At 42.2% G+C, this 17,318-nt stretch overlaps 1 protein-coding gene across 1 annotated transcript in view; it reads right to left on the reverse strand.

The window, feature by feature from the left end:
* AMFR (autocrine motility factor receptor) overlaps positions 1-17,318 on the reverse strand; it is a 45,248-nt gene that overhangs the window by 11,361 nt on the left and 16,569 nt on the right. Inside the window, exons 3-10 of the mRNA XM_040254011.1 lie at positions 16,511-16,675; positions 15,041-15,193; positions 12,700-12,740; positions 12,407-12,539; positions 10,686-10,819; positions 9,718-9,828; positions 4,150-4,340; positions 2,294-2,397 (exon numbers count right to left, since the gene is read on the reverse strand). Coding sequence (XP_040109945.1) covers positions 2,294-2,397; positions 4,150-4,340; positions 9,718-9,828; positions 10,686-10,819; positions 12,407-12,539; positions 12,700-12,740; positions 15,041-15,193; positions 16,511-16,675 — 1,032 coding nt within the window. The remainder of the gene's footprint in view (positions 1-2,293; positions 2,398-4,149; positions 4,341-9,717; positions 9,829-10,685; positions 10,820-12,406; positions 12,540-12,699; positions 12,741-15,040; positions 15,194-16,510; positions 16,676-17,318) is intronic.

Consider the following 17,318-nt stretch of genomic DNA (forward strand, 5'->3'; position numbering starts at 1 on the left):
TCTAGCTGATAACCACCTCCACTCTGCCACACTCAAGATGCACCTCTGACTTCATCTGCTAAGAATTACCACATGCCCGACCTGCCTCTTCTCCTGGGGTTTCCTTCCTTCTCAGTCGCCACCACGGCTCCTCTCTCTCTGCCAGTCCTCAGCCCTGAGCCCTCTTCTCTTTGTGAGCCACCTTCTTTCCCCTGAAGAGATCCAGTCCCCTACGACTTGAAGCTCCCAAATGTCTCTCTCCAGCTGGATCTCTTTCTTGAGGTCCGCAACTGTCTACATGACATCTCTACTTGGCTGACTCACGGACACCCCAAGGTCCCCAGCCAAACAGAAGGCCGAGGTCCTGTCCTCCATCTGCTCCTCCCTCAGTCCTGCCCATCTCAATACCTGGCACAACTGTCTGCTCAGCTGCTTAACTGAAAACCAACACTCCCTCCGCCCCACTACCCTGCATCCAAACCAAAAGCACTGTCAAGACCTATCAGTTCATTTTCAAAAAGCCTTCAATCTGCCATTTCTTTTCATCTTAATTTCCAACACCCTGGTCCAAGCCACCATCCTTTTTTGCCTGAACTATTGCAACAGCCTCCTCACTGGTCTTACTGGTTCCATTTCCGCCCCATAAATGTCATTCTCTCAGAAGTAAATTATTTTCTGCTAACAGTCCTGTCAGTCACAGTCACCTGGGGCAGGAAAAAAAAAAGCCCCGAATGGCCCAGTAACACTTTCATTACAGAATCCAAACTGGACTGTGGCCTACACATCCCCACATGACCTGCTCTGCAACCTTGATTATGTCACAGTCTTGGTTTCGACTTACATGCTCCAACCACAATCACTTCCCTTAGTTTCCAGAACATTCTCACCTCATGGCCATTGCACCTTCTGTTTCCACTGTCTCCTTTCCACCCTTCCTGTCTCAGCTTAAATATCACCTCTTAAGTCTTCTCTGAATGTCTCTTCTAGAACAGTCTGTGTTCACCACTCCACATTACCTGCCCTGCAGCCTGCAAAGCCCCCCATTGGCAATGACCTCGTCTGTCTGTGTTTACAGTCGGTCTCCCTCTCTCCCCCCATGAAGAAGTCACACTTCTTGAGAGCAGGACCCCTGTCCACCCTGTTGACAGTCCAGGTGCGACGCAATTTGTTGACATAGCACAGAGCCCATCTTGGGAACAGGCTTTCACTACACATTTGCTGAATAAATACACTAAGATAAGTTAATGGACAAACAAATGAACCAATGACTTTCTAAAGTACTGGCCAGGCCTGCCCATGTCAACCAGAGGCTCTATTCGGGCAGGAGTAACACAGTTTACATTTTTAAGACCCTTGCATTTATCATCATAATGAACACTACATTTCAACAGTGGTGAATCAGTGAAGATCAGATGACAAAGCTTTAGAAAATACACAGAATCTTGAAGTATTTGGACAATATCCTTGAATGAGCCAAGAGCATGTCTCAACATCTCACGGTGTATGTGTTTGTGTATATAAACACACACACTTGTGTCCACGGCCGTATACGCATGTATAAGGGTGTGTGTGAATGTATACTCAGTTATTTATTTTGGGAAGGGAGGAGATGGAGTCAAAATAACACATTTGGTAGGCCTACTACAATTTTTAACAAAAATCACATTCACTCAAGTCAGTAACTCCCCAAATACTTGTGGTGAACATTAAGAGGCGCCCCAAGACCAGCGAAGATCACAAGAGTGCCCCTAGTAGTGCTCAGAAAAGGTCACATTATCTGCCACATCAGTAAAATGAAGGCTCGCTTCCAAACCAGTTTCAATTTTGTTTTCTTGGTAATTATTTAAATTGTGTCTTAAAGTTTTTACAGCGTTATGTTGGTTTCTGCCATAGAGCCATGCACATCAGCCATAACTATACACACACCCTCCTCTCCTAGCCTCCTTCCGCTCCTCCCGTCCCACCGCCCCGGGTCATCACAGAGCGCCGCACTGGGCCCCCCGCGCCGCACAGTAACTTCTCAGCAGCTCTCCACCTTGCACCTCTCAGTGCACACGTGCTGATGCTGCTTTCCCCTTTCGTCCCACTCTCTCCCTCTACATCTGTGTCTCCATTCCTTCCCTGCAAGTAAGTCAGTTTCAATTTTAGAACACAGGAATTGAAGTGGTCCCGATGAATAAGATGCCCCTGAAAACCCTGTCGTTTTGCCAGAGCAAAGTGAGACCAGCCGGGTCACACACACGGCACGCGCCCTCCAGCTTCTCCTTCCCTCCTGATTAATAAGCTCCTTCTGAAAGCAGTGAGCGCTCCTTACCATTGCATTGAGCTGGGAGTTGCTTGCCTGTGTAATGCCTAGAATGTTGGTGGTGTGCATCACTTCGACTGAGAAACTCGGCAGCCAACTCGCGATCCGGGACCCTGAAACAAACGAGAATCCAGCGCAGGTTTGAGAGGCCGCCCTCCTCACGTTAGCTATCATGTGAGTGTCACACTACTAGCCGGGGCTTCCTTTACACCAGGCCTCTGACCAAGTGTCAATTCTCACTAAAACCCCACCTGGGTTTATTATTATTATTCCTATTTTACTCTCCTCAGGGATTTGACTCCAGCACTCCTGTTGGTCCCCAAGGCACTCAGAAGCGAGGTAACTTGTCCAAGATCCAGCATCTAGTTACGGTGGCCAGGACCTGAAGCCACACAGTCAGGTTCCAGGACACTTCACCGCCAGGCTTGCCCTCACCCTAGTGGCCCTGGACCCATACAGCACGGCATCCCTCCCACAGCCCGCGCTGTCAGGAAGGTGCTCAGGGCTGCAAAGCTGCTACAGGAGCTGACCTTTCACTCTTCTCTTCACACTACTCATAAACACTACTCATCGGGGGACATCATTTTCATGAAGTAGTTTCTACTTAATAATCTGGTTTAAAGACTTTATTTTTCTCATTCAAAATGCTTCTCCAACAGCACTACAACACAGGCTGTTGGACTAAGGGTACCAAGAAGTCTGCTACTGCTTCCATGGCCCTAAGGAAGGGGATCCTAAGCTATAAGATCATGGGTGTCGGCACTAAAACAGCCCCATATCAAGTCACATATTTAAGGAGGGTTTCCCTCTCCTTCACAAAGGAGCACTGAGGCCAGCAATGTAAAACAAGCTCAAGGGCCACTCAAAAGTCTTGCCTGGACAGTTTGTGCCCAAGAAAAAGCTGGATACCTATTTCATGTACTTACTAAGGAGAAATAAAGTTGCCTTTATCAATTTGGACTAGGTTTTCATTAATAATTCATAAAAAATAGCTTACATAGCCAGAACCCATGTCCAAGATCCACTTGTCTATTTCAGAAGTCTGACGAGGAAGAGGCCTTAATTAGCAGGCACAAAGCAGCCCCTCTACACCTGCTCAGCCAGCCAGGCTGTCACCATCCCCTCTTCTCAGAGATGGACTCCGCTCCTCTGGTCCTTCCTATCAGGGATTTCAACGTGTTGCCACTCCTGCTGTGCCCCACCCTTGGAAACTCAAATCAGAGACGGGAAGAGCAATCCTTCTAAACAAATAGTCTAGGGATACCTACTTTAGAGTAGGAAATGTGAACTCAGAATTTAGTGGTATTGAAACAGATGAAAATCAGCAATGGGCCAATGTAATGTGAATTAAGGGATGATAAACCAGTTCCTGATATGGTGCCCATGATCTTAGAATTTTAAGTATGGTTTTATCATGAATACAACTCTTTCTAACATTCTGGAAGGCTGAACATTCATATCTCATGGACAAAGCAAGAGGCTTCCGGCTCTGATTCTCCTCCTAGTACTCACTGGAACTACTATTTAGTGACCCTTCATTATATGCTTAAGTATTATACCAATGTAATAAATTATTAGCAATGGTTAACTATTAAAGTGATTAAGCTCGCTCCTGCAGGCATGGCTGATTCAACTGTAACTACTTCCACCTCCCTGCAGCCCCTTCCTCCCCCAATTCACATAGAATCTAGCAAAGTGCCTGGTATAGACTAACTCCTCAGTGTTATCCATACTTACTGAACATTGTCAATCCAAACTGAAATATATTATTAAACTAGCCGGTACAGGACAAGTTATAATGAAAACAGCATCCCCTAAGAGGAGAACACCCTGCGGGGGGGTTTCAGAGGTTGAAACCAACTAACCGTCGAAGTGGAAGAAGTGATTGTGCTGGTTTAAGCGAGGTCTGCCTTCGGCTGCCGCCACAGGAACCAAATTCTCATCCAGGTTCTCTCCTGGATGGTCTTCCCGGACACGATTATTGTCAGCAATGTTAAGAGACATCCTGCATGTGGGGCAGGAGGTGTCTTGTTCTAGCCAGGAACGAAGACAGGAGCTACCAAAAAGTCCAAAATAAGATATTCTTAGCATATTTTGTGAGAATTCACCAGAAGTACTCTGAATGTATCAGTGAGTTGTAATTTTACTTTCTATTCACCATTAGCAAGATTTAAACGTCAAGAAACACTTGCTGACATTGCTTCTCACCCTGCTTCACCCTAATGTACTTCTGCTGTATCCTGCTCTGAACATCAATTTGTTAACATACATGGTCATCTACAAGTTTGAAGGTATGACCCTTTTTCAGTAAGACTTCCTCATACAGCTCACCATTTTCCTCTCCAGCTCAATTTGACCAACTTCCAATCCAACACCCTTGCCTCTCATGTCTTTGAATCCTCTATTCCAATGATCTGCTCTCTCATTCTACTTGAGCTACTCACTAACATGGTCATAATCTTGGCCTTCTCATCAAAATCGTGACTTCAAAGCTCTTATTCTCCAGCTTACTATCTCTCTACCAGAAGAGTATATGACAGTAATGTTCCAAAATAATGAACGTGGAAATTCGACTCTATCACATTTTGAAATAATAAAGTACCTATAATTACTGTTTGTGATCATGCAACTATTAGCCAAATAAATGATATTTTCAAAAGTTCACATCCCTTTAATCAACACCCTTAAATCACACTTCTAGTTACACCAGCCTTGTGTGGGGCTCCAAAAGTATGTAAAATCCTTGCCTTCCAATAATGCTACAGGTGACACACTTTTCATAAGCAAATCTAATTTTACTTCATACTTCCAGCTCAAATGGATCAGTGACCTAAATGTAAAGGATAAAACCATAAAACTATTAGAAAAAAAACTATCATGAATTCAGATTTGGCAATGGATTCTTAGATATGACACTCAAAATATGAGCTACAAAAGAAAGAACGGGTAAATTGGATTTCATTCGAAATTTAAAAGCTATACATCAGAGGATATTACCAAGTGAGAAGACAAGCTACCAAATGGGAGAAAATATCTCCAAATCATACATCTGATAAGGGTTTAGTAACCAGATTACATAAAGAACTCTTACCCCCCCAACCCTCCGCCTGCAGAAAAAAAAAAAAAAGAACTCTTACAACTCATCAACGGAAAGAAAAACAACCCAAATAAAATAGGATAATCTGACTTCAACAGACATTCTCCAAAGAGAATGCACAAATGCACCAACAAGCATGTGAAACAATGATCAGCATCGCTGGTTAATAAAGACATGAAATGCAAATCAAACCACAATGAGAAACCACTTTACAACCTTTAAGATGGCTATTATCTAATGTAAAATGTAAACAGGTATACTAGCTATAGAAAACAGTACGATAGCTCCTCAAAAACACAGAATTATCACATGATCCAGCAACTCCACCTCTGGGTATATACCCTAAAGAACTGAAAGCAGGGTCTTGAAAAGAAATGTGTACCCCCATGTTCGAAGCAGCATTATTCATGATAGCCTGAGAAGGCAGAAACCACCTAAATGTCCGTTGACAGATGAATGGAGAAACACAATGTGATACACACACATAATGGAATATTGTTCAGCTTTAGAAAGGCAGGAAATTCTGACACGTTACATCATGGATGAACCTTGAAGACATTCAGTTCAGTTGCTCAGTCGTGTCCGACTCTTTGTGACCCCATGAATCACAGCACGCCAGGCCTCCCTGTCCATCACCAACTCCCGGAATCCACCCAAACTCATGTGCACTGAGTCGGTGATGCCATCCAGCCATCTCATCCTCTGTCTTCCCCTTCTCCTCCTGCCTCCAATCCCTCCCAGCATCAGAGTCTTTGCCAATGAGTCAACTCTTCCCATGAGGTGGCCTAAGTACTGGAGTTTCAGCTTTAGCATCAGTCCTTCCAATGAACACACAGGGCTGATCTCCTTCAGAATGGACTGGTTGGATCTCCTTGCAGTCCAAGGGACCCTCAAGAGTCTTCTCCAACACCACAGTTCAAAAGCATCAATTCTTTGGCACTCAGCTTTCTTCACAGTCCAACTCTCACATCCATACATGACCAATGGAAAAACCATAGCCTTGACTAGACGTACCTTTGTTGGCAAAGTAGTATCTCTGCTTTTTAATATGCTATCTAGGTTGGTCATAACTTTCCTTCCAAGGAGTACGTGTCTTTTAATTTCATGACTGCAATCAACATCTGCAGTGATTCTGGAGCCCCAAAAAATAGTCTGACACTGTTTCCACTGTTTCCCCATCTATTTCCCATGAAGTGATGGGACCAGATGCCATGACCTTCGTTTTCTGAATGTTGATCTTTAAGCCAACTTTTTCACTCTCCACTTTCACTTTCATCAAGAGGCTTTTTAGTTCCTCTTCACTTTCTGCCATTACGCTAAGTGAAAAAAGCCAGACATAAAAATATTGTATGATGTGCTATTGTGCGATAGCTGACAGAAAATAGAAAGGTAGTTGCCAAGGACTGAGGAGAAGGGGAGACTATGGAGTTACTGTTTAATGGGTATAGAGTTTCAGTCTGGGAAGATGAAAATGTTCTGGAGATGGATGGTGGTAAAGGTTGCCCAACAATGTGAATGTACTCAATGTCACCAAACTGGTACACTTAAAAATGCTTAAATGGTAAAATTTATGTTATGTAAACATTTTCGAGGGTTTCCCTGGTGGCTCAGATGGTAAAGTATCTGCCTGAAATGCAAGAGCCCTGGGTTCAATCCCTAGGTCAGGAAGATCCCTGGAGAAGGGAATGGCCACCCACTCCAGGATTCTTATCTGGAGAATTCCACGAACAGAGGAGCCTAGTGGGCTACAAGCCATGACGTCACAAAGAGTTGGACACAACTGAGCAACTAATACTTTTCACTTCATACATATTTTACCACAACAAAAACATCACATTTGAGAACTACCATTAAAAAAAAAAAACCACCATAATGAGATACCACTTCCTACCAACTAAAATAGCTATAATAAGAAATAACAGAAAACAGTAAGTATTGTTGAGGATCTGAAGAAACTGGAACCCTCATACATTGCTGATAGGATGTAAAATGGTGCAGCTTGCTATGGGAAAATCTGGTGGTTCTTCAAGGAGTTAAACATAGAATTACCCTATGACTCAGCAGTTGTGCTCCTAAATATATACTGAAAAAAATTAAAAACAGGTACTTCAACAGATATAGATACCTGTTCACAAATGTTTATATTAATAGCAGTATCATTTGGAATAGCTAAAAAGTGGAAGAATGGAGGGTCCATCAATGGACAAATGAATAAACAGATTGTTCAATTATTATAAAAATGTTTAACTCAGTCATGAGAAGGAATGATGGTACTGAAATGTGCTACACCTTGGACGACTTTGAAATTTTGACGCTTAGTAGGAGAAGGCAGTCACAAGAAGTCACATATTGCATGATTCCTTTCATAAGGACTTGCTAGAAAAGGCAAACCCACAGAGACAGGGAGCGGATTACTGGCTGCCAGGTAACGTGGAGAGGAAGGAATGGGGAGTGACTCTCTGTAATGGATATGGGGGTTACTCGGGGGTGACGTGCAGGTTCTGAACTCACAGGAGCGCGGTGGCTGGCCACACTGAGAGTGCACTAAATGCCACTGGGCTGTATACTCTAGGATGGCTGACCATTTGCTATATGGATTTTGCCTCAATCAAAAAAAGTAAACCCTAAAATTAATCTAATTAAATGCTTGAAAGCATTTCTTCTGGAGTGAAATACACTCTCTTGAGATATTCTTCTGAACTTTCTCCAAGCTCCTTAGGAACTATCTGGAAGTTTTTGAGAAACACGTGTGTCTCTGGTCTTCCAACCTCATCAATCAGCACCACCATCCATCCAGTCGCTCAGCTGCAAAACTAGAATCCTCGACACCTTATGTTCCCCACTCTCTCACAGCCAGTCTGCACCAGGTGCCTCCTGCTCCTCTTCATGCCTGTCCACCCGCCTCCTGCTTCTCTTCCACTGCTCTAGCCCACACGCCTCTCGGCGCCCGTCCAAACCCCGGCAGCCCTTACTAACTGGCCTCCCTGACCTTTCCCAGCTGCATATCTGATCTCGAACCCCTACTTTAAAGCCTTCCACGGCCCTCAGTTTCCTGCAAGGTGACTCAAGCGTGTGTCTTCTGCCTCAGCAAACACCACTCCCCATTCTGACATTCTGAGCTCTTGCCACACGAGTTCTCTTTCATTCCTTGGATACTCCCTTTTGCTTCAGTAATGTTCCCTCTATCTCAAAGGCTCCTCCACCCGATCCCTTCTTCTGATGCCTTCACGCCTACTCATTGTCAATAGTCACCTTCTCCAGGTGTCAGATTCCTTTGTTACAAGCTCTCAAGGACCACATTCTTTTTCTTTAGAGCACCTGTCTCAATTTATCCTTACATGCTCATAAACACTCCTGCTTAATCATGTCTATCTCCTCCATTAGGCTGAACACCTTGTGAAACAAAGACCACCTCTGTCATTATTTCCCGGAAGCCAACTCAGCAGCCAGCACATTAAAAAAAAAAAAAAATCAATAAATTTGTTGAGCTATTGATACTCCAGCTCCAAAATCTAACATTAAAAAGGAGAAGAAAAACTATTTGGGAATACAAATAAAGAAAGGAAGATTAAAGATGTAAAGATTATAACTTTCTCAATATGCAAGACTGATCATAGATACAAAAGGTCAAGAGATACCTCAAGGTCTATCAACATGAAAAACATCCCATCTACAAACAGAATAATTTAGGATTTAGGCTGAACAGACATAGTCCATATGAGAGCTCTAAAAATGAACAACATTAGGAGGTAAGGACTGCAACAGCGAGAGACAAGGGCTCGTAGGGGACAGGAGAGCCTGCACTGCACAGATCTGGTCCAGCCGTGGAGGTTCTGTAATCCCTGATAACACAGTCACAGTTCCGGGCTGCTCACTGTCTCTGGTCTGATCCCCATCCCATCACACTGCCCTGTTGTGTGTTTCTATGTTGCTTCTGGGCATGCGCGAAATGCACAAATAAATATTCTCAGCCCAATAAAGGTGAGAAAAAGGAATAAGCTATTGGAAAGCGAGGATTCCTCCACCCCTTTGTTTTAAGTCTTAGGGGCCTATGTGTTATACCTCAGAGCTTACACAGACAAGGAATGTGAAGACAGCTAACAACATCCAGAAATTGAGATGGCAAACTGAGTGGGGAACAATCCTGCCATGTAGAGAAGAGGCTGAGAAGTAAGGCAAACACTCCAGGGCCGCCCCCCTGCTCAGTACCAGCACCGTGGCCAGTCTAAAGGAATGCGCCCACTCTTCAGCTAAGGTTGGTCTTAAGCCCCGGCACAAGAAGCATCCTCGTGGCCTGGACAGACCAGTCCCATGTGGCCCCCTGCAAAGCTCCTACTTGTGGAAAAGATGTCCACAGGGCAGTTTCCTCGCAGCCTGCATGGAGTCCCAGCAGATGGCGCAGTCATCGTTATTGACAGCCAGCTCCTCTGGAGTTGCCACTGCAAACCTGTAAGGAAGAAAATGAAAGCCATCACAGAGTGCACCTGGCAGGGATCTCTGTCAATCCCACAGACACTGAGCATCACTTGCATCACAACTTTCACCTTCCCATCAGCACAGTTACAGAGGAATCACGTTCAACATGGAATCTCCACCCACGAAAACCATGGCAACCACGCTCTCTCCAGACATCACCAAAGAGCAAGAAACCCATACACAGAAACCGACTGTGTCGTAACGTAACAGCCCTCGTTGACGATGACATGAGCGGACATTTCTGGGTAGATGAGAGGAGTTAAGACACCTCAGAGAGCCAAACTGCTCCCCTGCACACAAAAAGGATGGCTGTTAATCTCACACCTTTCAGACTTGGTTTAGTCTCAGGATGCCAAGTAAACACCTCACTGAGGTTAAGAGTGTGAGAGACAGAATGTGTGTTTGTGTTTGTGTGTGTCTGTGTGTGGATGTAAGCATGCATGTGTAAGGAATAAAAAGGGCAGAAGCCCAAAGAGACTTCCATTTAAAAATAATGATAAAAATAACAATATAATAAAAGAACCTAATATTTACCCAGTACTGTTCTAAGTATATTATGTTCATTATCCCACTGAATCCACCCAACATTCCAGAAAGAAGGTATTGTTATTATCCCTAGGCTTAAGCAACCCAGGCACAGGGAGGTAAGTAAACTGTCCAGAATCACACGGTAACTAAGCGGGCTTCACATCTAGGCAGTCTGACTCCCGAGCCTGCACTCTTCACCATTCCATTAACAGCTGAAAAAAGCAGGGATATAACCCAGGATCTGTTATTATTAAAGATCTCAAACGTGTCAACATGGGCGGCGTCAACCTGCTGACTCACCTGGCTTCCATGTTTCCGACCACTCGCAAATAGTTCTTGTGCCGGCGGATGCGACGCTGTACTTCATGAAACAGGTAACGCAGCTGCATGAAGATGACCAAGCTGGCCATGGACAACCAGATGTTTCCAAACAACTTGATGAGAGGGAGAGAGAATAAAATGTACAATAAAGGTCAACGCGAACTGGCTAGCGCTAAGGGCGAGGCCAGCAACGGAAGGTCTGAGTCCTGGGTAAAGGTGAGCAGGAGCAGCCACTGGGGAAGCAAATGCACATACCTCTCTCACAACCCTCAACACTGCCCATGCTCCTGGGCCTACTCATTCCATCCACAGCCATCTGTTCTGAGGAACTCACCAGAAAGTTTAAAGCTTTATGCCAAATGATGTACATTCATGCAATTATAAAACAGAAAATCAGGAAACAGACCAAACGCCCAGCAGGGGAACAGTTATACTGTGAACTCACATAATGTAATATTATATACTCATTACATGTATCATAAAATATAATTATATCCTATTATATTGTATATATAACATTTTGAAGATTAATAATATGGGTAAATAATATTTTAAATGAAAAGAGGAAAAAAGTACTTCAAAAAAACTAATATATGACCAAAAAATTATATAAAGATGTGAAGAGGCAAACAACTGAATAAAATCTAAATACTCTTATTATGGGAGCAGGGTGTTCAACAGCTAGAGGTAGAGAATCGAAGGAAGGAAACTGGTCAAAAGGTACAAACTTTCAGTTATAAAATAAAAACTTAGTGGGGATATAACATACGACATGATAACTATAGTTATAACAGTGCCGTACGATGTATTTCAATTAAATCATCATACCTCTGTCGTGGAATTTTTATCTTAAAGGTATTAAAATGATTTAGAAGAAATGTTGCTAGCATAGGAAGATGCACAGAATACAACAGCTACAAAAACCTAAGCTATATGCCCAATACATGATGAACATATGGCTTTGAATAAATAAAGAAGCAGTAACCACAAAAAAAAAGTCAACACTTAACTTAGGACATTTGTTGGGGGCGGGGGGGCTTTTTTTTTTAAAGTACGTTTTCGAAGTCATTTTTTAAAAGTACACTTAGAAATGTGCTATGTTCAACTCCCAAATTTTTAAATGCTACTTTGACCAGCTTACTATATAAACAAATTGCCCATCAAATATGTTGATTCTCACCATTCTGAGATCACTGATGTGCTAACCAGGGAAGCAGGTTTTCAACATGGTGATTTCTTGCACACCGAAGTAAAATGCAAACAATGAAGTAGGAGAAATTAAGAATAAAGACTTTGCTTTTAATTACAAAGATGGAACATTTATGCATCCATGAATGTGGGAGTCCCCTTTACCACCTACAAAGTAACTGCTAAATATCAGAAGCCACAGAATCTATGAGGAGAGGAATTCTCTTAATACCAAGCTAAAAGAATTATCTACTGACTTTGTCAGCAGAGTGAGTTAGGTCTCCTGGGAGGACAGCAAGCACTTCTTGAGCTGGGCACCAAAGCTGTTCCACACTGTTTTACACCCATTGGCCAGAAAGAAAAAAAAAGGGGAGGGGCACAGTTGCATCATTTTCATAGTCTTTTAAGTGGGTCATCCACAAATGTTTCACTTATTAAACTCTGTACTAAACAGAGTTCCTGATTCTAAAAACCTTAGCTCTCTCTGCAGGAGTTCCCTCTGGGAAACTTACCAACATGTGAATATGGTGCATGAGGTCCAAGGACAAGAGAGTGAGCTCCATGACAAAATCTGTGTAATAGACATACGTCCCCTTTCCTTCCCATGTCCCTTCATGGTTGAGGTCCCAGAGGTGAATTACATATCTGCCACAAACAGAGAAGAATCATGTTAATGATTTACTGTCACAATTGAATCTGTTTCAAATAGGATAGAGTCATATTTTTACAAATTTTTTACATGTTATATTTTAAAATCAACTGTACGAGTAGACTTCCATCACCTCCCTCCCAAATTTCTACTCACCGTAAAATCACATGAGCAGTCCTCACTGTCACAAGAAGAGACTATTTTAAAAAAGAGAGATTTTTTTTTCCTTTTAGTAAAGTTTAGGATTGCTCAGACCAAATTAACTTTTGCAAAATGATAAAAGACAAACATTTCTCAGTTCAATTAAAAAGCAGGTTGTTCAATGGCTGGGGGGGTGAGGGGGACTTGGAGGATGGCAGTCACAAGCTACCGGTTATAAGGTAAATAAGTACGGAGGAGGTAACGTGTAACATGACTACAGGCAATAGTGCTGTGTCGTATCCTTCAAAGTTGTGAAGAGAGGACATCCTAAAAAGTTTCATCACAGGGAAAAAGACGTTGTGGGGGTATTAAGAGGATACTTATTGTGGTAATAATCATTTCACAAATTATTATCACCATTATGTTGTACACCTTAAACTTATACAGACTGTATATCTCATTAAAACTGAAAGAAAAAAAAAAAGCAAGTTACCAACCATTTTAGTTCATGTGCTTCAAATTTGCATGGAATATTCTCATGACCTAGAAACTCAACTTTTATTGAGCCTTTTCCTGTTTATAGGTGACAACCAACTACACCTGTTCAGCTCCTGGGGATGCCTTCCACAATCTTGAGGTCACTGAGTTTGACAATCACTTCTATTTTGTACAGCACTGTGAAATCATCGTAATTGATAACCTGAAGAGGCTGTCTGAATGCCTGGTGACCATTTACCCAAGGTGAGGTTTAGACCCTACTATCCTAGACATCTACGAGTCCCTGCCTGCTGCATAATGCTTTCTGCACCCTGTTCACTGACATAGAAGAAAACCGAATGCAGGAAATCAATAACAAAATAAGACCTTCATGGTATTTTGCATTATAGAAACTAATGCTAAGAAAAGTTTCCTCTTAATCTAGAATTAAACATAAACATTCTTAGAGATTAGAAAACTTCCATTTACAAATAGAAAATATTTTGCACAGAAGAGAAACACTATAAAAACATGATTTAGTTCAAAATATCAAATCTATAACATGATATTTTATCTTAAGAACTTAATGAGCTAAAATAAAAATATGTACTATGACCCAATAGACCTATTTTAAGTATCTTTATTTTTAGGTATAGCTTTTTTAAAGTTTGGCCTAGTAGTAATTAAAAGCTCGAGAAACAAAAAAGGAAAACAATGTACTTACACTACATTATACTCCAAAATGAACACTATTAAGCAAAATAAATTTTAATCCTATTCTAACAAATTCCCAATTAGCAGTTTAAACTTACAGTTTTGATATTAGCCATCTATTAATAGTGATACTAGATATCTATTATTTCATTATTTCATTAATAGCAATTATGGACAAGATAAAAGTGTTTTTCCTTTGGCCTGAAAAAAAAAGCAAATATAGCCACTGAAAAGAAAGAACATACAAAAAATCTGATTTCTATTGAATAGAAGTTGGTATTTTCAGAAAGGTTTTTAAAAGTACATTTTAAATATACATGCCTATCTCAGATTATTCTCTGAAAATAACGAATACAGTTTCCATATTTATTGTATTATTTTGTAAAATCTTAATTTATGGCCTATCTAAACTAACCAATTACAGGTGGTAGTTAAGTCACTAAGCCAAGTTCAACTCTTTGCAACCCCCTGTACTGCAGCAGGTCAGGCTCCTCTGTCCATGGGATTTCCCAGGCAGGATTACTGGAGTGAGTTGCCATTTCCTCCTCCAAACCAATTACAGGGTATTTCCCTATTGTTACCAAGCACTGCTTCTTAAGGAGAAAACCTTTCCCACTTTGAAGTCACAGACCTTGGATTATGCTAATTTTACCCCTTTGGAACTTTTAGCAGTTCAGCTTCCATGCCATTTTCCCATTCATAAACAGGCATGTAAAGTATTTACAACAATCCCCAGTATACAGTAAGCACTATGTATAACTGCTAGCAAAAATAATTACAGCTGACCCTTGGGCAACAGAAGAGTGCCTAATTTATCGTCAGCCCTCCATATCCAATTCCTCTGCATCTGTGGATTCAACCACCCAGGGACCGGGTAGTATTTCCTCCTGAAAAATATCCACATGTAAGTGGACCCACACAGTTCACACATTGTTCAAGGGTCAAATATACTTTTTATTAGGTTGTAGCAAGGATTACATGAAATAACATACATAGAAGCATTCAGTACCAGAACCCAATCTAAAACAAAGGAACTCCAAAAATGTTTGTTAAAATGAAAGACCAGCTATCCATCATGGGTGAAAAATAATCTGTCAACCACCCTCTAGCTTCCTTGGAAATACACGGGAACACACCAGAGCAAAAGCCTATGTCTGTATCTTACCTCTGCAGCCATGAAAGCCAATGTGTGCATCCCATGGGTGTAGCCTGTGACGCAACAGACGACTGCTAACCCACAGCAGGAAAGCAGCATGGCGATCAGGAGGGACAGAACTCGGCCGTGGCTACTCATGGGGGTGGTGGGAGAAAAAGAAAGCTGGAAGGACAAAACAGAAGACAGAAGCTCATTCTTCAGCATGGCAGGGTTAAACCTGCCTAAGAAACTCAAGGTTAATCTTGGTGTCTTTGTTGGGAGGTCTGCACAGAAAAGTATCCCATTACTAGATGGTCAAAATTCTCCAGCCAACCTCAATATGAGTATGCGCTGATACCTTGAGATCTTCACCATTTAATTTAGGGACCATAACAATATACATGATATTTTCATCTCAAATTCTCGAGAATCCTCCTACCAGTGGGGTTACAAGCCTTTAGAAGCAACTTGCCAGAGTTCTGTCATTCTCCCTCTGGCTTCAACAGGACTCGGCAACACCATGTTCTGTCGTGTTCTTTCTCAATCTTGCTGTAATCCTAACCCCTCAAAGTCAGCTGGGGGGACATTCCTAGCCTGTTCACAGCTGGGACAACTGAAGTGCACTCCAGGTGAAGATGGGCCACTATCGTCGTGCTACGTTAATGGTACACAAGCAGAGGCAACAGCTTGGAGAAGGGAGGTCTGGAGCTGTGACTCCTGAGCAGGAGACTGTAGATACCAAACCAGCTGGGGAGACAAGCAGCACCTGTTCATGGCCTGGGATGGGCACTCAATTCTGAAACAGCTCAAGGCTGTGGAACTGAGATCAACCCACAAAGCGGTGCAAGGACCACCATGGTCTATGAAGACTGCATAAAGAAAGGGGCAAGGAACACTGTGGGGTGGGTTTCACAGAGTAGGATGGCAGGTGCGCATCTGCTCTGGATCTATGAGACCAGTTAGGGAGCACTCAGGAATGAAGATTCTCCGGCACAACTCTGCAGCCAAAAGGCAGAACTTACACCCAGATAGAAAACGATTCACTTCTCTAGGGACCAAGGGAGCAAAGGGAGCTGCCTTAGCGCTGGCCCGGGGGTGGAAACAACATACGCTAGTCAGAAAGAGGAGCCCCAAGGGCCAGAGTAAGAAGGGAGAAAACGGAAGGAGATTAGAAAGCATCTGGAAGAGATCAGCTATTTTTTCAGTTTAAGCTTCCCTTTCACTGCGATCAAAACAGTTTGTGTTAGGTGAACTGACCCCACGTGGGCTGTCATGTAACACTACTGGGGAGGGGAGAAAACCTCCTGAGGGGACACTGTCCCTGCATGCCTTGGGTGCTGCAGAAAGTTCCTCAAGAAACAGGCAGGAGGTGCCTGAGCCAGGAGCCTTCCCTGGGAGAGCTGTCCTGCACACGCATGTCACGGCTCATTCGTATGACACCACTCAGACCTGCCATGTGTATGCCTAAGCAGGAAAAGCAGAGCTTGGGTAAAAACTCACATATTCAAACCGGTCCTTGCAGAGCTGAACCATCAGGTGCAGAAATACTAGTCCAGCAAACCAGAGGCACCACATGACCACTTCTTCCACTGTTTGGACATTTAGCACCCCGAAAATGAAAATGAACTTGTAGAAAATAAAATTCCAAAACTTGTCTTTGAGGTGCTAAAAAGAAAAATATTTGTAAAGGTGAGTACCATTACACCTAACCCGTTCTAGAGACGGTAAGCTGGCTTTTAAGTAGGAGAGAATATTCTATTCTCTGTTTTCTAACATTTGTCCATGACAAAACCAAAGGCAAAGAAAGAAATGAGCCCTGTGAAGAACAAAGGTAAGACATCTAGGAAGTAATCTATAGATTCTGGAATGAATTCCTCAGTCAGTTATGAAATTTTAGACATTAAGAGTGGAATAATATTAGTTTAGTATAATATTAATAATATATGTTATATAACAGAATAAAACACAGAATAAGAAAGAACGGTGACATCTACAAGTATCATTTTTACTACTTCTGCTCTCTGAATTCTTAAAACAAAGATTAGACATTCTTTTTTTTAAACATCCTTCAGATTCAAAAAGAACATATGCTAATTTTCCAGCCATAATCAATAATGTATGAAAATGTACAAAGAAAAGGTAAAACAAAAATGATGACTTAACATTTTCATGCAATTTTCTTCCTAAATGTAAAACACTGATTGATGCCAATGAACACTGTCTGAATGGACCACTTTAGTGGTTACAGATGGTCACTGAAATGTTTTTTCACCATTCAAAAAATATTGCAATGAATATCTTTGTACAA

This window comes from Oryx dammah, unplaced genomic scaffold, assembly GCF_014754425.2.
Source record: "Oryx dammah isolate SB20612 unplaced genomic scaffold, SCBI_Odam_1.1 HiC_scaffold_13, whole genome shotgun sequence".
Classification (NCBI taxonomy): Eukaryota; Metazoa; Chordata; class Mammalia; order Artiodactyla; family Bovidae; genus Oryx; species Oryx dammah.